The sequence below is a fragment of the Dipodomys ordii genome, unplaced genomic scaffold (assembly GCF_000151885.1).
Source record: "Dipodomys ordii isolate 6190 unplaced genomic scaffold, Dord_2.0 Scaffold5, whole genome shotgun sequence".
NCBI lineage: Eukaryota > Metazoa > Chordata > Mammalia > Rodentia > Heteromyidae > Dipodomys > Dipodomys ordii.
Window position 1 is genome coordinate 33,408,708 of NW_012267221.1, and position 20,559 is coordinate 33,429,266.

General features: G+C 34.3%; 1 protein-coding gene across 1 annotated transcript in view; it reads left to right on the forward strand.

Moving 5' to 3' along the window:
- Positions 1 to 20,559, forward strand: part of Fsip2 (fibrous sheath interacting protein 2) — an 81,926-nt gene that overhangs the window by 18,545 nt on the left and 42,822 nt on the right. The window contains exons 10-15 of the mRNA XM_013027565.1: positions 1,690 to 1,793; positions 2,497 to 2,542; positions 5,699 to 5,805; positions 8,413 to 8,512; positions 11,039 to 11,075; positions 12,886 to 12,922. Coding sequence (XP_012883019.1) covers positions 1,690 to 1,793; positions 2,497 to 2,542; positions 5,699 to 5,805; positions 8,413 to 8,512; positions 11,039 to 11,075; positions 12,886 to 12,922 — 431 coding nt within the window. The remainder of the gene's footprint in view (positions 1 to 1,689; positions 1,794 to 2,496; positions 2,543 to 5,698; positions 5,806 to 8,412; positions 8,513 to 11,038; positions 11,076 to 12,885; positions 12,923 to 20,559) is intronic.

A 20,559-nucleotide genomic window follows, 5' to 3' on the forward strand; every position in this document is an offset into this window, starting at 1 on the left:
TCTTATCAAGCATTGTAGCCTCCTCCTTTGTTTCCCCTTCCCATCCCTTCCCATCCTTCCCCCCCCATTCCTCCCCGCACCATAGTTGTAAAGTTCGTTTTCGACATAACAACTTGTACATCTCATAGTTGCAATGGGTCCACCTGTATCCCTAGTTAAACGATTTGTTTTTCCCCTTCCCCCTACAAATTATACCGACATCAAATACAGTGAAAGCAGGGGTTATACTGTGGGGGAGGGACATACAAAGCAACAAAGAAATAATCTTATAAATGTGTTAGAAACAATCGCATGAAAGAAAAAAAAACATTTGAATACATATCTTATGGTTCATTTCCCTAACATCACCTTTTTAATCAGTGTAGGATTCTTTAAACTATCTGATTTTCAATGAAAAAATGGTAGTTTATTACTTCAAAGAATTTAGCTATTGCATGAAATTTTTATGTGCACAATTTTCCTTATATTCTTTTAACTAATTATCTCTAGACTCTGTTGTGTTGGTTTCAGTTCCTTAGTCAAACTAGTTGTTCATTTTTACTTAAGTTCTTAAAGAGCTAGCTGTCTGCATCATTATATTCTCTTTTTATTCTTTGTTTAAATTTAACTTTGATCTTTCTTGTTCCTATAATTTTCCTTAGTAATTATTACTAAGAATATACAAAACAACTAAAGTATAGATGCATTTTTTGGGGGGGTCCGGTCATGGGGCCTGAACTCTGGGCCTGGGCACTGTCCCTCAGCTCTGCAGCTCAAGGCTAGAGCTCTACCACTTGAGCCACAGTGCCACTTCTGGCTTTTTTTTCTTTTTGCTTATGTGGTGCTGAGGAATCAAACCCAGGGCCTCATGCATGCAAGGCAAATGCTCTACCACTGAGCCACCTTCCCAGCCCTAGATGCATTGTTTATTGGTATATGAAATGTTCTGATCATTTTGGAAAGGGCTTAAAATTTCTTAAAATTTCTTTAAAATTTTTCTTAAATCCTCCTCTCACCTCCCCCCCACCCTATACTCCCCCTCCCACCAAAGTTGTAAAGTTCCTTTTTCAACATAATATCTTGTACATCTCATTGTTGCAATGGGTCCACCTGTATCCCTATTTAAACAATTTGTTTTTCCCTTCCCCTCCCCAAATTATAGGAACATCAAATACAGTGAAAATAGGCGTTCTTATACTAGATATGTACCTGCTTGAAATGGGGAAAATGTCACACAAGATTTATGTACTCCTGTAATTTATAAAAAGTTTATTTTATAAAATGACAAAATTGAAAAAAACTCAACTATCTTATCAGCTAATGAGCAAATTTTAGACATATATCAACATTGAAAAGAATAAACTCTTGAAGCATGTATTAGAATTATGTTGAATGAATGACACAAAAAGAAAAATAGTGAGAGGAATAAGAAGAGGAGAAGGAGGAAAAAGAAGAGGAGGAGGAGGACTATATGGTTCAATTTAAAAGAAATTCCAGAAAATGCACTAGTCTTGTGTTATAGTTGTCATTGGATGATTCAAATAGAAAAATGGATGAATCTTACAATTCCAAAATTATGTATGTATTTCAAAATTAATGAAATAATTGTATTTGAAGAACGAAATAATACAGTTAAAGAACAATTTAATGTAACTGAACTGTATTTAAAGTTATGTTTAACATTATCACTTTCCTTTCATTTCCTTTCAGGACACACAGGAAATTCTGCTCATCATTCTCAAAGTATAACAAAAAATATTACAAAAATATCAACAACTTCAGTAGATGTACATAATACTGTCTCAGAACAAAAGGTAAAATGTTATATTTTAAACTTTTGTTTAATGTTTAATTCTTTTGGCTATCTCTTTTGCTAGCATGGGATTGATTAGTGAGGAATGTTGATTCTAAATGCCTTACATAATTTAGCATGAAATAACCCAAAACATATTTATTCATAACAATGATATTGTTAGCTAGTATCTAACAGATACTAGACCAGGTACTCTGATAAACCAAAAAAAAGAGACTAGAAAGCAAAGATGAGTCCCTATGAGGAAATATTGTTCACTGAAACAAGAGACACAGAAAAATGTGATTGCAATAAAATAAGTGTGCAATGATGAAAATTTTTCCATTAGGATTATGTGGTTACTTTCAGTAAATATTGTGCTGAGTTTGATAGAGTGTGAATACATAGCTTTAGATTTTCTTAGACTTAGGTTTTTTTTTTCAGAACCACCCATTGAATGGATCATCATGTCTTTAAACAAAATATAAAATATTGAAAGAGGGAGTTAGTTGGAACAGTGCTCTGTATTAAGCTCAAGTTTGAAATAAATTTGAGAGCCCATATTGGATAGCATGGGTGACTGAGAAAAGGAGGTCTTGTTCCTGACACAGATTCAAGTACTGGAAGGGAAAAATGTATCTGGGTTCATCTGGTTAACTGAAAGGAAATCCTCTTTCAGAACTATAGTTACTTAATTTTTTTTCTTAATTTAATGTGTCATACAGAGAAGTGGATCATATAATAAAAAAACAAGTGCTCCTGATGATAAAGGTAAGATCATGAAATATTTACAATTATCTTGTTATTAAATGCATATTTATAGTTTTAAGGTTTTTTTACTTGATTATAAAAATATGGCTTATTTTATGCCTCTGGCTCACGTCTATTAACCTACTACTTGGAACTTGACACCAGCTTAGGTAATAAAATCCCTGAGACTCTTATCATAAAATATGTGAAAAGTGAAGTTATAGCTCAATTGGTAGAGTACTAACCTCAAGCAAAATCTCAGGTACAGCACTCTGGCCCTGAGTTCAGGACATAGGACCAGAAAAAAAAAAAAAAGACAGGCAGGCAGGAAGGAAGGAAGGAGGGAGGGAGGGAAGGAGAGAGGAAAGAAGGGTGAACCCATTGCAACAATGAGATGTACAAGTCGTTATGTAAAAAAATGAACTTTACAACTTTGGGGGGGGGAATGAGGATGGGGGTGGGATGAGGATTGGGGTGGGGGGTGAGGGAGATAGGAATGGAAAGGAAGAGGAAACAAAGGAGGAGGCAACAATGCTTGATAAGATATATATTCATTATCTTGTTATTTTGCCCATGTAATTGTATCTCCTCTGTAAGGTATTTTCACAATAAAAAAAAGAAAGAAAAAGAGAAAGAACTTGGGGTTTGCTTTGGTTGTTTATAGAGGTGAGGAGACTACATTACTGACATTCTATGGCTGAGGAAATTTTAGTATAGATAATTGTTACTATGGATAGTCTCATATTCCACTATCATTTTCAAATGATGGTTGAATTTTCCTTTTTTCTTTTATATAAATTAGTTACAATTTTTGCACATTGTTAGGATTTTGAACATCACTAGAAGTACACACTCAGGAAATGAAACATATCTCCATTGATATGACAAATGACCACCTCAAATTCAATGAAATTCATCATCTTTCTGACTTCTAATATGACCAGTGTACAAAATCTGACATGTCATTTTCTTTATTTTTTTACATCTAAAAGTTAGAAATTTTGGATAATCTCATATATTTTTTTCTTGTTTGTCATTCAGTAGATGTACATAGTGTCTCTATTCAATATGTCAATTTTTGAGTTCTATGCATTTGAGGCAATATCACACCTTCCTATATTTATTTTAACCACTTTTCCTCTTATTTTCTCTGTTTTTCTATTGCAGTGAGCTTCTTTCAATCATGTTTCCTTTTTGTAATACACCATATATTTTTCTATGAAGATAACCTTCCTAAAATAAAGTTTTATTTATTCCCTTGTATAAATGTGAGTCATCTTTAAATACCTAAAATATTTTGGTAGTTGAGTGTGGTGGTTTTATAAGATTAAGATGGTATAATAATTTTTCCAAGTCTATCCATTTTCCTGTAAATGACATACTCAATTTTTCTTCATGGATGAATAAAATTTTCTTGTATATTCATATACCACATTTTCTTCATCCATCCATTTACTTAAAGGCATCAGGGCTTTTCCATAACATGACTCTGGCAAACAGTCAATGGACATTCATGTTCAATAGATATGCAACAATGAACATGTATGTCAAGTGGCTTCACTGTATTATATTACTAGTACACTTTTGGATAAATGCCCAATTGTTATCACTAGATCATAGGGAACTTCTGTGTTTAGTTTTTGAAGGTATTCCCAAACTGCTCTCTTCATATTCCTACCAACATTGTTTTAGGGTTCCTTTTCTCCCTTATCCATGCCGATATCTGTTATTGGTTGTATTCTTGATGATGGCCATTCTTATTGGGGTGAGATGGAATCTCATTGTGGTTTTGATTTGCATTTCCTTTATGGCTAGCAATGTTGAACATTTCTTCATGTCTCTATTGGCCATTTTTATTTCTTCCTCTGAGAGTTCCCTATTGATTCTTTGAGGGTTTAGTTTATGAGTTCTTTGAATATTCTGGATCATTCTGGTCATTGTCTTACATATAGCTGGAAATGATGTTCACCTACGCAAGTAGGGTATATTTTTAGCTTAGTGCCTATTACTTTACTGTGCAGAAACATTTTAGTTTAATGAAACCCTGTTTGTCAATTCTCCGATTTTCTGAGCCCATGGAACTTTACTCAGAAAGTTTCTTCATATCTAAACAAGCTCTCATTCTTCTACAACCCCTCCCTCTAGAAGTTTCAAGCTTTTAGGTGCTACATTGAAGTCTTCTATCCATCTTAAGTTGATATTAGTAAGAGATGACAGACTAGAATCCAGTTTCAGCTTTACGTATATAGATATCTATTTTTCCCAAAAACATTTGTTGAAGAGGCTTGTCTTTTTTCCAACGTATATGTTTTACTTCCCTCTCAGATAACAGATGACTGTAGATATGGATTTATTTTTAGGTATTATAATGTATTCTATTGGTCTTCAGGCCTATTTTTGTTCCAGTACCAAACTGTTTTTGTTATTATGACTCTTTAGTAAAGCTTCAAGTGTGAAATTGTGATACTTCTAGCACTGCTTTTCTGGCCCAGATTTCTTTTGTAAATCAGAACCTTAACTTACAAAATTGTAACCTCTTTGCACAACTATTTAATAATTTTTAAATTATGTTAGGTCAAGTAAGTCAGGCTCAAAGAAACAAAGGATGAATGTTTTCTCTCTGTGTGGAAGTTCAATCAAAAATTTGAATACATTTGTAAACATACACAATGTCATTTGCACAATACATAAATGATTTAATAAGTGCTCAGGGGAGGACTCCAAGAGTACAATTCCCTTGCACAACTAACTTGTAGTTTCACAAAATGAATAACAGAAAGCTGGAACAGGAATTGTTGTGGGAAGTGAGGTCCAAGGGAAGGAGGGTAGATGAATGGAGAGATGAAGAATGGGAGAATACAGTCATGATATTTAATGTACTTATGTGAATATATACCTCTGTAAATTTAGGGGATGATGGGATCAGATAGATGGGAAGAATGCTTAAAGGAATGATACTGATCGAAGTGCATTGTTCTTACAAACTGACATGCTGAAATTTGTAGGCAGTAAATATAAAAAAATCATTTTGTTTTGGCAATACTTCCTTAATTCAAATAAGTTTCCATTGTAGTTATATCAGTCATTGTGACAGATCAACACAGAAAATATTGGAGCAAATTAATATTCATTATTTATTCTATAAGATTTATTTAAATATATCTCTTCTTTCTCTAGGAACTACGAATATATCTAATCCAGATTCAAATTTTTCAAATCAAAATTCACCCACAAGAAATTACTACAAACATTCACAGTTATATTTGAGTCCTACAAAACAAGAGGTATGTATCATATCATTTACTCAAAATACAAACACACTAAATGAGCTATGACCTTATGGTCACTGTTAGCATGTGATACTGTCTTTCTTTAACCATACAAGACAGGTTTTAATGACTGAAGTTAATTCAACCCTACTAAAAATTTAATAACTCTAATACAGTATGAATAAATGTATGTCACAAGATGATAATTTATAATATGTAACAGCAGTCCTCAGAAGAATCAAATCAAGCTTCTTTGATTGAGCTTCTGGTAATAGTACTTCTGGTTTAGTATTTTTTGACCAGTGGTCAATTACCTGCTGTAGAAAAATTAACAAGGATTCACAGTACAGACTTCACATAGGTTTCCTTTGTAATATGTCAACTTATTATTGGTTTCCTCAGCTAACCAGTTAATATAGCATTAACTGCTTTATTGCTCTAAGAAGTTACAATGGTTTGAATACGATTTCTATAGGCTAGAGATTTCCTGAGTTATTCCAAAATGAATTTTCCCTGATTCTCTTATCCTGAAATATATAACAATTGAGAAATTAAATTATGCAGAACAAAAATATTCTTTGGTTACATAATGTGCTGCCTTATACTATAGTTTATATTTATATATAAAGAAATATTTGTCTTCAGGACTGTTGTCAGAGTGCACTCTTCTTATGTATAAGTAGCTAGCCAATCAGAAAAAAAATAACACTGATATTTTAAAACCATATTCCCATCATAATTCAAAGTATATATCCTTAATTTAAAATATCAAGACTACCTCCCCGAAAAACCATGTCTAAATTTTATTATTTTCCTTTTAGGGGAATATATGTGTTACTAATTTAGTCCTTCTCATTAAATTCAAATGGGTACCAGGTGTTAAAAATAAAACTAATTTATGTTAAGGAAGAGAGTATTTAAGTTATTATAATATATTCTTGAACATTACATACAGCCTACCATTGTCAGAAAATATACCAGGGTACCTGTTTCAGGATTCTGATCCAGGGAAAATAAGGAGTATATTACACTGAATTTGCTTCTCAAAGCAAGTCTGGTTCTTGAAAATATCTAGAAAACTATATTAACATATGGAGAGAACTAATTTCCATTTTGTACTTCTTCTTGCACGTTTTTTTCTTTTTTTTTTTTTTTTTTGGAGAGGTCTGGTTGTGGAGCTTGAACTCTGGGCCTGGGCACTGTCCCTCAGCTCTTCAGCTCAAGGCTAGCGCTCTACCACTTGAGCCCCAGCGCCACTTCCGGCTTTTTTCTTTTTGCTTATGTGGTGCTGAGGAATTGAACCCAGGGCCTCATGCATGCAAGGCAAGCACTCTACCACTCAGCCACCTTCCCAGCCCCTACACGTTTTTTCTACTGTTGGTTTTGTTCAAAGACACAGCTCTTCTTCTTGTTGAAGTGATTAATTTTATTTCAAAATTACTGCATTCTAAGACAGCTAGCTTTGAGTTTCTACTGGATGCTGTGGTACAGGAATTCGGTAATGGAGCAGCCTAAGACAGCTTCCTTTAAATGCATCTTCATGTAAATTCTGGCTTTGGCTGATGTGTAAGAATGTGAGTGAGGTAATTTTTTTTCTATTCCTTTTGGATATAAAACAAGTATCCACTGTATTTAGACTATTAAAACTATTTGATTCTTCTGAATCATATGGTTATCTTCTGAGAGTGAAAAATTGGAATGTACTAAGCAAAAGGATGTCCTCATGAAAAGCCTTCAACAACAATGTTGAGTTTCTAGTTGATGAGTGGGTTTCCTTGGATAAAAACATTCTAAATTCATTATTCTATTTTTTCTTGCTAGAGTAGAGAGAGACAAGAGGGAGAGAGAGGGAGATAGAATATAAGAAAGGAAAGTATATGGATTTCTCCAGACCCAGACTGGGTCCTTCCCCATTTTTCTCCTGTTGGTATTATTGTATTGTAGTAAAGCTTAGATTGAATATAATCTTGTGATGAATATTGAAGTCTTAAAAATTATCAAATGTGTGTATAGTATTGTGGATAACTTCTGCAATAGCAAAGACATTTTAACTATATCAATAATATATACAAAAGCCGGGCGCTGGTGGCTCACGCCTGTAATCTTAGCTACTCAGGAGGCTGAGATCTGAGGATCGCAGTTCAAAGCCAGCCCGGGCAGGAGAGACTGTGAGACCCCTATCTCCAATAAACCACCAGAAAACCGGAAGTGGCGCTGTAGCTCAAGTGGTAGAGCACTCGCCTTGAGCTGAAGAGCTGAGGGACAGCGCCCAGGCCCAGCGTTCAAGCCCCGCGACCGACAAAAAAAAAAAAAAAATATATATATATATATATATATACAAAATAAACATAGTAAAATGTATGCATTGAGATTAACATTCAAGTTTCAAAATGGTAAATTTCATTGTTTTCTTTATCCATTCTGTTATTTATTTATTTTTGTGCCAGTACTGGAGCTTGAGCTCAAGGCCTCAAATGTTGCTTGGCTTTCTCATTTGAGACTTGTGCTGAACTTCTTGAAACATGGTTCTAGTTCTAAATTTCTGCATTTTAAATATGAAAATAAGAGTTGAATACTCAATTTCTCCAAAGAGGGATATCTTTTGGTTTTTTGTTTTAATAGAAGGAGGCAAATGATGATGATAACAACAACAACAACGAAAGACCAAGCAAGAAATCAAGCTGGGTCGGTGACTCAGGTCAGCCTCAGAAGCAATTATTAAGTAAACTGCAATATTTTAAACTCATTATCTAAATTAAATATTTTCAACTCTCCCACTTCATGCTGTGTCAGGTGGCATGGTAGAACATGCAAGGGATAGAAGCCCTTATTTATTAACCTAAAGCTGTTACTGCCTAAGGTTGAAATAGCCATGGAAGTAAAACACAATCTAATACTATTATAAATACAAAAAAGAAAAAATAAGAGGGCCCAGGAAGACAAGGCCAACGCCAATCTAGGGCCATCAAGAAAACACTCTTATTTCATTCAGGAAAGAGGAAGCTTAGAAGTAGAGAATTCAAAGTTGGCACCTACAATGAGAATAAGGTTTTAATAGGAAGGAAGAGGATAGGAGAATAGAACAGTATGAATAGTCCAAGGTACATCATGTTAGAAGACTAGAAAGGAAAGCAAATAAAGTTACTAGAGGGGAGTAACCCGTAAATACAAAAATAAATAAAAACATGTACAAAAAGTATAGATAAAGTTATACTGAGAAAAGTGAAAGGAAGGAACATAAACCAACAAGCAATCTGGCACTTTCTAAAAGTAAAAGCAATAAATAAAGATTGTGGACAAGAGAATTTATAGAGAAAAGCAAATGAGAAAGCGCTCTTTATTGTAGACAGAAAATGAAAATGTGAGAGTAATAGATACAATTGAAAATCAGCAGTGAAAGTGGATATATGGTCCACATATAATGACTGCAAAAAAAAGGAAGAATAAAGCAGAACTCAAAAGAAAGTTTCTTTGTTAAATGGAAACTTTTTTGTACAATTAAAACAATTAAATTTTTAAAAGACAAACAATGAGGACAAAAATACCAAAAGTAACCATTGGTCTTTTCTTCATTGCCCTCTGTCTCAGCCTTTTTGTTTTTATCTTCTCTTTTCAAATCAGAACATACCATTCAATGGAGCAGCCAATTTGGAATCTTAGCTTGTCAGAAGTGTAGCTGCTCTGAGCCACGTAGCTGATTCCCCATTGAAGAAAGATGGACATAGAGCTCTATTTACAGTTCAGGCTCTCAATCTCTAACTTGTAGCATCCTCAGCACCCAAGTGCCACCAATTCATAGACACTTGTTCTCTATACAGGTGGCTTTGGGTTTCCATGTAAGATACTGCAGTGCTGTGCTCTGAGTTTGCTTGCTTTCTCATTCACACCACACACATCCTTGCTGCAAAAATGTTCTAGTTGGAACTGTGATTAGTATCAGGGCTCCACTAGACTTTTGTCTTGTAGGGGTTGTGGGATATAGTTGTGTCTGCTTAGATTCCTCCACAGGCCAGCCTGACTGGATAAGAGACCTCTGCCACTTGCAAATTCCCTCACTCTACTCTCTCCTAACACCCTTTAGTATCAATGCAAGGGTCTAGTTCATATATTCCACAGGTCTGTGCCAACTGGCACTTGCCAGCAAGTGCATAAGATGCAGATGAAGTCAAACCTACTGGCTTCCTTAGCAATTCTTCAGAGTGTGGTGTGAAAATAACAGTTTAATGAAGTGTCTGTGAGGAGAGATACCCAGGTGATAGCACTCCACTGTCCTATGGCTTGTGATGGAGACACTATCTCTCCAGAACTGAAAATGCACAAGACATATCTGCACAAATTAAACTTGAAAAGATTCATAAGACATTTTATTAGTACTTATTGATTGTTCACTATTTTTGAAAAATAAGAATTAAGCTGGATTCCAAAATGATTATAATTACTAACACTTTTTTTCCTGACCAGAGCACATTTATATGACTAAGACTTTCATTTATTTGTGTATTTTTACAATCAACAAACACAAATCCACACCAGTCCAATCCAATATACAGTAAAGATATTCTGTATGAAGACTTGGCTATCTATGCAGAGTATCCAAATCAAAAACAGAATCTTGCATTCTGTACACAAAACAAGTAGATAATATTTCAACACATGATTGAAAAGATAGATCAGTAAATAAATGCTAGGGAACTCCATGAATAAAGTATGTTCCAAAAAATGAGCATTATTTAGCACTTAGTATGTTCACTGAAGAGGAAGTTAGGTGGAAATTATATCATAGGGAAACACAAGAGTACACTTTTTATTATTGTAAAACCTAGCACTGGGGATGAATATTTAAGTAGGCTTAAAAGAGTTAATGTGAACATAAGAGATAACATAAAGATTTAAGGCAGTTAAAAGGGAGCACAGGGTATTCTAAAGGAAATGGGAGGAAAACAGACCAGAGGCATAGAAAGCCTGATATGTTTAAGAAATTGTCATTTGTTGCTGGTCTCTGGAATGTAACATACATATAAAAGACTCACCACAATGGCATTAGAGAGAGAGACAAGCATGTTAGGTCTTCTGGTATATTTTATGTCGTGCTAAGGACTTGAGATTTTACCTTGGAAAGTTCTCAAGAGCCTGTAAACAAGGCTATGACAACAGAAAATATTGGCACAGGGTATTATAATTTTAACAGATTGTTGAGGATGGATACAAATTACAATTTTCTCTTTAGGAATTCATCCTCAGAATCCAGGGCCCCGTGTTGTTTCTTCTTCTGTTTTCGCAAATATGTAAGTATTTAAACAATGTGAAATTCTGAATTAATATTTTTAATAATTGCATAAGAGTGCTACTCTCACTTGCTGAGAGTACTTCCCCTGAATTCAGGGTCTTTATGCCCTCCCATCTCCAGATCATTTCCCATGATCAGATTTTCTTTCTTTCTCCCAAACACTTATTATTCCTTATAGTCTGAAATTATTAGCTTCCTAAGAGTGATAAAAATTTATTATATAATATAGAAATGTATTTCCTTTCTAAAAGGAAGTGTCATCCAAAGTAACAATCTACAAATAATAATAGTAATGATGTATTCCTCAGACAGAAGAGATATTTTTAAGCCCCCAAAGCTTTTCATTTCTCTGCCTTTTTTGATTACTTGCATTGGTTAAATAATATAATACTTACATCCATTCTTGTTAATTTGAGAAGAAGGAGAAAATGTAATGGGGATCCAATACCACCATCTTAAGGAAAATCAACAAACCAAATCAAGTATAAGAGGTTCGACTTTTCTAAAACAAGGTTCCTATGTCAACAAGTAAACACAGATCTAATAGTCTTATTAAATGGCAGAATATTTATCAAACATTCAAAGAAAAATGCCAGATGTTAGGCACATACCAGCATTTCCATAATGTGAGTATGAGCTATTGTTTTCCAAAGATATCATGGAACGAAAAAGAAAGGATAAAAATAATCACTTCCTCTTATTATCTGTACTTATCAGACCTAAAGTAGATGCTTAATTTTCAGAATTCTGGAAATTATTCTGGAATTTTGATTCCAACCATTGCTTTTATGGAAGAATCAGTTTCTACAGATCCTTACTTTGATTATATGATATGATTTTCTCTGATTATATGATTCTTCAGGTTATTGTAATTGTTTTTCTCTGATTATAAGATTTTTCAGGTTATTGTAATTGCTTTCGTTTCTTTTTCCCTCAACTCTTCAGCTCAAGGTTAGCGCTCTACCACTTGAGCCACAACGTCCACTTCCGGCTTTTTTTGTTTATGTGGTGCTGAGGAATCCAAGCCAGGGCCTCATGCTTGCGAGGCAAGCACTCTACCACTGAGCCACCTTCCCAGCCCCCTGCTTATGTTTCTTTTAAGTTTTTCTTTGTTTCATTTTATCACTGTGGGATGGGAAACCTCTTGAGAACACGTGAGATAACATTGGCCTACACAACATGGACACTTTTAAGTGATAGTGTACATAATCAGAAATCTATGGTTAAATCTATGAGTATTGAGTAATCACTCACACATTGTTTTCCTACTATGATATATGGGCAAATGGATGAAGATACATGAAATTAAATTGCATAAATAAAGTGATTACAGAAAGTGTGATCAGAGCACTCCCGTGTTATCATGTCTACTAGCAGAGAAGAGTCTATTCCTTCCTTCCCTCCAAATCTGCAGAGAATCATGGAGCAGGCATAGCTAACGTAGGTACAGACTATAACGATCAGTTCTGTTGCTAATGGAGGAGTTATAACTTCCCTAAGTAAGGAAAACAAAGGAGGAGGCAACAATACTGGATAAGAAATGTACTCATTACCTTGCTCATGCAATTGTACTGTACAGTTATGTACTATTTTAAAAAAGTACCTTTCTGAATCCAAAGGCCAATGTCTAAGAAAAAAGTGAAATAAGAGGTTTAGAGAATATAAATAAAGTTTAGTTTCCTTTTTGGATTCTTGTAGAGAACTTCTCAGAAATAGAAGAAAAACTGATTCAAATATTAGACATTGTGGGAATAGTTTTGGAAATTCTCTATCTCTAAATAATTAACCAACTTTTCTTGGCTTTACAGACCACAGCATCTTCTACAAAATTGCTTGCATGAAAAAGTATGTACAAAAACCCATTCATAAGATAGCATATTACATGCTTTATATCGTGTCAGTAGAAACATAAGTGAATCAGATAATTAGGGATCATGTATTGATATTTATCAATCTTTTCTATTTTCTCATGCCTTTTGAAGTTTACATAATTCTGAGGTTCTGTTTTTATCTAAAGTTACTTCAAAAGATAATGCTTTCCCTCCAGAAAGAAGTTTTTCTCAAGCATATAAATTGTGAAAGCATGAGGGACCTCACCCTCAAGAAGCAGTATCAAATGCAACAAAACTGCCTATAGTGGGAAAATGTCTTTCATGGCTTTGCTGGCCTTGCTGATAAATTCATTAGCAGAGTCAGGACGCATAGTTCTCTCTCTAGCAGTGTTCATAGGAACTAACGTATATCATCTCACATCTCATATAAAGGTGGCTGGTCACCTGTGTTTTGAAAAATCCAAGTCTGGGTCTAGTCATACCTGGCAGGAAAAAGAAAAGTGATATGGAAAAACACATACTCATGGCATTTCGCGCATACACTGCTCAAATCATAGACTACATAGCAAATACAATGGTTTTTATTCAATGACTATTGCTCAATTACTCTAATGCAAAAATGTTGAAAAAGATCATATTTACCTAATTTCACTACATTCAAACCTTTACGAATGTCCCTCTTTCTTACATTGAAATTGGAAATGCCTTCCCCCAGACTCAGCCTAAGACTAATAATTTAGGTCTGTTATTACCATATCTGGTAATAATAAAAATTATGTATTTTGAATATCTCAGTTTATATGTCCTGTTAATTTAGAGTAAGCATGTTCTCTATTAAATTTGAGGATTCTGCATAAAAATTAAAAAACTAATAGGATATATTTATAAAAACTAAAAGTATTTTATATTTTATTTTATATTAATATTTATTATCTTCTCATAGTTGTACAATGTATATGTATGTATATATGTAATATATACAAGTATATATGTAATATATATGTAATACATTCACCCTCTTCAGCATTTCCCCCAATATATACCATTTCTCAAGGCTCTCAACAACTCTCCTAGTATTACCACATGGAGAGAGAGAGGGAGAGAGAGAGAGAGAGAGAGAGAGAGAGAGAGAGAGAGACTGTTTTCACCCATAATTCCCCTCTCCTTCATTTGCTTTGTCCATTAGACCTCATTACCCAGTCAAGATATGTTTCAGCCTCCTGAGAGTCATTTTGTTAAAACATTTGTTAATTGTTCAATGGGTTTAAACTATGGAATCACATGCTGAATGTTCCAAATAATAGTAAGTTATATATGTAAATGTATTCATCTTCATACGTTTATATTTTAAGCCTATCATTTCGATATTTTAGAAAGGAACATTTCTTTGACTTTCTGAGAAGGGCTTACTTTGTTCAATTTGTTTTCCAGATATATCCATTTCCCTAATACATATATATGTGTGTGTGTGTATATATAGATATAGATATAGATATATATATATCTCATGTGCTATATATGTAAGTGATATATACATGTGAGAGAGATGTGATATATGTGTATATATCCATATACATATATATACATGTGCGCATACATATACACATGTCTATATGTGTATATGTATATACCCATGTGTATGTATATCATGTATATATGTCTGTATAAACACACACATATATACATGTATATATATATACATATATATGTATATATATATACACACATACATTTTCTTTAAGGGAGTTGGGGCTATTTCCATAACTTGAGTATTGTGAATAGTGCTGCAATAAACATGGCTGTGCAGGTGCCATTATTATATCCTGATTTGCATTCTCTTGAGTAAATAAGTGCCCAAAAGTTTTATTACTGCATTGTAGCTTATTTTTGTTTTTGAAGAATCTTCATTCAGACTTCCATAGTGGTTGCACTAATTTATATCCCATAGTGTACTGGGGTTCCATTTTCCCCCACATTTTTTGCCAACATATATTTCTGTCCTTATTTTTGATGATGGCCACTGTGACTGGAGTGAGAGGGTATCTCAATGCTGTTTTTCCTATTTCTGAAATATTTCATTGATATTTTAATGCAAATTGCATTAGATTTGTGGATTTCCTTTGACAGCCTGGATGTTTTCATATTGATTCTGCTAATGCAAAACATGAAATCTCTTTCCATCCTCTGATGTCTTTTACTATTTATTTCTTTAAACTCTTATTTTTTTACCATAGGGATCTTTTATCTTCTGGATTAAACTTATTCCTAGGTTTGGGTTTTTGTTTCTTTATAATTCTTTGTTTTTTACAGCTAATATGAAGTTGTTTTCTCTCATCCTGTTTAGTGTTAATGTACATTAAAAACTACTGATCTTTGTGCATAGGTTTTCTATCCTACTGCAGTCCTGAGGGGCATTATCATCTCTAGGAATTTGAGATGCAGTTTTTAGGGTATTGTATGGATAGCAAATAGAGATACTTTGACTTCTTCCCTATTTTGATCCATTTTATTTCTTTTTTTGTTACTTGAAATTTGGGTACTATAATGAATAAGAGTATATAGAGTGTACTCATGTGTCTTGTTTCTGGTTTTAGAGGAATTGGTTTCAGTTTTTCTCCACTTAGCATAAGGTTAGCTATAGGCATATCATGTACAGCCGTTATTCTTTTTATCTGTTTATGTGGCCTGTTGTACTTATTAATTTTCCTACATTGTACCAATCTTACATAAGTGGAATAGAACCATTTTGATCATGGTGTAAGATTTTTTTTATTACTTATTGGATTTTGTTAACATTTTATTGAGAAATTTAGCATATATATATATATATATATTTTTTTTTTTTTGTCGGTCGTGGGACTTGAACTCTGGGCCTGGGTGCTGTCCCTCAGCTCTTCAGCTCAAGGGGAGCGCTCTACCACTTGAGCTACAGCGCCACTTCCGGTTTTCTGGGGGTTTATTGGAGATAGGAGTCTCAAGGTCTCTCCTGCCCCAGCTGGCTTTGAACCACGATCCTCAGATCTCAGCCTCCTGAGTAGCTAGGATTACAGGCGTGAGCCACCAGCGCCCGGCTTTTTAGCATATATTTTTATCAGAAATTAGTCTTTATTCTCTTTTTTGGTGTGTCTCTGTTTGGTTTTTGAAGAAGTAGAAGGCTGACTTCATGGAATGACTTCAATAGTGTTCCTTTCTTTTAGATTTCATGAAAAAGTGTGAGGACCATGGTTTTAAATCTTTAAAGATCTTAGCAAACCCAGTGCTGTAACCACTGGGTTCTGGGCTTTTCTGCTGGCTGATCTTTATTCACATTTATTAAATCTTTTAAGTAAGTTTTCAAGGAGTCTTAATTCAACATGTCAGTTGGAGGAGTCTTTATTACCGTTTCCGTGTTACTAAAAGAGTTTTCTAGGGACTGGGAAGGTGGCTCAGTGATAGAGTGCTTGCCTTGCATGCATGAGGCCCTGGGTTCAATTCTTCAGCACCACACTAGCCAGAAGTGGCACTGTGGCCCAAGTGGTAGAGCGCTAGCCTTGAGCTGAAGAGCTGAGGGACAGAGCCAAGGCCCAGAGTTCAGGCTGAGATTAGGTAAAATATAGCCTCACAATCTTTAGAGGTTTGCTTATTATCCTCACTTTCATCTCTGATTTTATGCATCATTAACTTTCTCTTTTTAATCAAATTGCCTTAAGATTTTTTCAAAGAATTTGTGAGTTTTTTTGCGAGGGGTCTGGTCGTGGGGCCTGAACTCTGGGCCTGGGCGCTGTCCCTCAGCTCTTCAGCTCAAGGCTAGCACTCTACCACTTAAGCCACAGTGCCACTTCCAGATTTTTTTCTTTTTGCTTATGGGATGCTGAGGAATCGAACCCAGGGCCTTAGGCATGCAAAGCAAGCGCTCTACCACTGAGCCACCTTCCCAGCCCCTTATTTTGTGATTTTACACAGGATTTTTTTTGTCTGTGTTTTATTGACTTCTGCCATAATCATTCATTATATTATATGTTATTTCTTCTGGTAGTGTTAGGTTTAGTTTATTCTTGTTTTTCAAGAAGTTTGAGATGTATCATTATGGTTTTAATTTGAAATTACTTTGTTGATATGTGCACATAATATATCAACTTTCATTTGCCTTTGACATACCCAGAAGGTCTAAAAATATTTTTATTTTTATTGGGTTCTAGCACATGACTGATTTCTTTTCATTCTTCTATAACTCACTTATCATTCAGCCAAGTGAGAGCTCTGGGACCAGAGCTTAAGCCCCAAGACCTTCACAAAGTAATTTATTACCATGTCTTGATAGCCTTTGTGTGTGTGTGTGTGTGTGTGTGTGTGTGTGTGTGTGTGTGTGTGTTGTGGGGGGGGTCGTGGGGTTTGAACTCTGGGCCTGGGCACTGTCCCTCAGCTCTTCAGGCTCAAGGCAAGCACTCTACCACTTGAGCTACAGTGCCACTTCCAGTTCTCTAGTGGTTTATTGGAGATAAGAGTCTCACCAACTTTCCTTCCTGGGCTGGCTTTGAACTGTGATCCTCAGCTCTCAGTCTCCTGATAGTCATTTCTTAACATGAAGTGACTTTTTTGGTCTCTTCTGAATAATTTTGATTTGAAGTCTACTTTGTTGTATACAAGTATGACTACACTGACTGGAGGCTTTTTGTTTGCCAGACCTTTTCTACCTTTTCCCCTATACTAGTATTTGTTCTTGTTGGATAAATGTGTTCGTTATAGACAACAAAAGGTTGAGGCTTTCCTTTTGAGACAACTGTTCATTCTGTGTCTTTTAATTGGGAAATGGAGTCTAGATGGACTCCATTGTGTTAAAATGGAAAGGTTTGTAGCTGTTACTGTCATTTAAGTTTTGGATGTTTTTTGTTTTGTTTTTGTTTTGTTTTTAATGTTAGAATCTTCCCTGCTCATCCTATGATTGTCTATACATATGCTGGTATTTGTTTTTGTCACCTTTCTCAGATTTACATTGATCTTTATTTCCACATGTAGAATTTATCTTATGTAGTTCTGATTTAGTGCTGATAAATTGATTTATTTTGGTTTATCTTATTTACTATTCTTTTATGAATGATAGCTTCACTGTGAAATGTATTCTGCGGTGGTAGTTGTTAATTTTCAATGACTGAAGTACATCATTCCAACCCCTCCTTGCTTTTAAGGTTTCTGTTGAGAGGTCTGCTGGTATTCTGATGACTGTCTTTGTTCTATGTGGTTATTCTTGTCACTCTATGTAATAGACAAGTTCATCTGGTCTTTTGGATATTTTAAAAGCTGAGATAGGCTTCTATTTTTCAGATTCAGGAAGTTTTCTGTTATTGCTTTGTTAGATATGTTTTCTATATCTTTTCCTATTGTGTCTTCTTGTTCAAGTATCTGCATTGTGCATAAATTTTTCCTTTTAATAGCTTTTCAAGTTCTTATAATTTTCCTTTCCTATTTCTTTGATCTTTTTACTCAGTATTTTTTTGCTACTTTTACTATGTGCTTAATGTCTCCTCTATCTTAAAGACCTGAAATTTCTATTTTACATGCTATAGTCTTCTAGACAGGCTTTCTATTTTTGTCATCTGTAGGACTTCAATTTGAGGTGTTTTTTTTCAAGATTTATTTCATGCCTAGAACTATTTATTGAACTCTCTTAGCTGTTTAACTGTATCCTGCTAGACATCATTTAAGCTGTTCATTTGTATTTGCTAGTCAGCCATATCGTTCTTTACATATATCTGTTTTTATTATGTAAATGTTTATATATTTCTAAATGTTATTTTTTAATTCACTGAACATTCTTACCATCATTCCTTTGAGATCCATGTATGGTGTTTCTTCTACTCGGCTATCATTCTGTCTTTTATTATGTGATTGATGGCCTCTGAGGATGTTTTATTATCTGATTTTCTTGCATTTCTTTTATTTCTGTGTGGAATTTCGATCATTTAATAACATTTTGTGGTTTGCATTTTTCTGGTATGAACCCTCTTATTCTCTGTATTCATTCACATAGTAATAAGTGTTAGCTGGATTGATGTGTGGTTTCTGGGTTTGGTATGGGGATATATAACAACTCCACTGAGGAGCAAAAGCCATACATTTTCTCCAAGTCCATTGTAACAACTGATATGTACATCTGTTTCTAAAACAGCTTGCCTTTTGGTAATCGGGTATGGTTGCAGATGCTGAATTGTTCCAGATTGGCCTTTTTCTCCAAGACAAGTATTTAAAACATACTTTAAATCCATCATCTCAATTTGTCAACCACTAATCTGTAAAATTAGTGAAAAATATGTGAGGTTTGAGTTTTGGAGAATAAGCTAAATAAAATACCTTTTAGTATTACCCATACGGTCTATTATGTGGGTGCTACATAGTGACTGAGTTACCTAAAAATATGTAAAGCGTAAATAATTTCAATGTAACACAGACAATATTTTCAGTTTAAATAGTATATTTTTTGTTCTGGCCTCTCCATACTTAGCTTCCAACTTTGCTGCCATTTCTTTTATTTGGAGCCTAGATAGATGTCTTACAACTTGTAACAATTTTTTAAATAAACTGCTAATTAATTCTAGGCAAAATAACTTATTTAATTTCAAAATGTAATTGCAGTAAAGCATAAATTCATTTAATCCTGTAAATACACTCTGTATCTGTCCCAAGTACAGTTTACCTAGAGAGCAATATTGATCTAAAGAGGTCATTCATACCTGGCTTCTGGCCTTTTACTTCTGATTCAGATAGATGAATGACTTTATTTTACTACCCCTGTGTAAGCCTTCCTAGATCTTTGAGTCCCCATTCTACTTTGTACTTTATTTTCTACCTAAAATTATTTTTCATTTAATAATATCCTCTCTTCCTTTCTAGGACATTTGTGCTGATACTTTGCCAGGAAGAAAGCTATTCTCTGTCAATGCTACATTAGTTTGTTGTTGTTGCTTACTTTTTTTAGTATTGGATTTTGAACTCAGGATCTAATACTTGTTGTGCTGATACTTTACCACTTTAGCCATACACATTCAGTATGGTTTGAAGATGAAGTCTCATGGACTTCCCTGACTGGGCAGGCTTTTGAACCATGACACTGTGGTTCTCAGCCTCTTGAATAGCTAGGAATATAGGCATGGAAGATCAGAGTCCAGTAGCACATTACATTTTATAATTGTCTTTTATATATAATTGCCTTTTTATTCATATTTTTATTGTCAAGGTGATGTACAGAGGGGTTACAGTTACATAAGTAAGACAATGAGTACATTTCTTAAACATTTTGCCCCTTTCCTCAATTTTCTCCTACTTTACTTCCTTTCCCATCCCCCCTAAGTTGTACACCATTGTAACAGGGAAAGGGGATGAGGATGATATATTCTCAATGCTCATATATTAGCTACATGGTAGACACCTTGGAAGACACATATTTATTTTTTATTGCATCTTTTTGGGGAAATATTAATATTTTGAAGTACTTTAAATAGTAGGGTTATGAATATTAGTATCTCTCTTGATAAAATATTTGCATGGAATGTGCCTTCATAACAACATGGCAATTTTTAAGAAGGTAGTTTATCCTAGCTATGAATCATGAGGTTTTTTTTTTTAATTCAAAGATTCTGAAACTGTGAATAAAGACCAATATTATGCACAAACTCT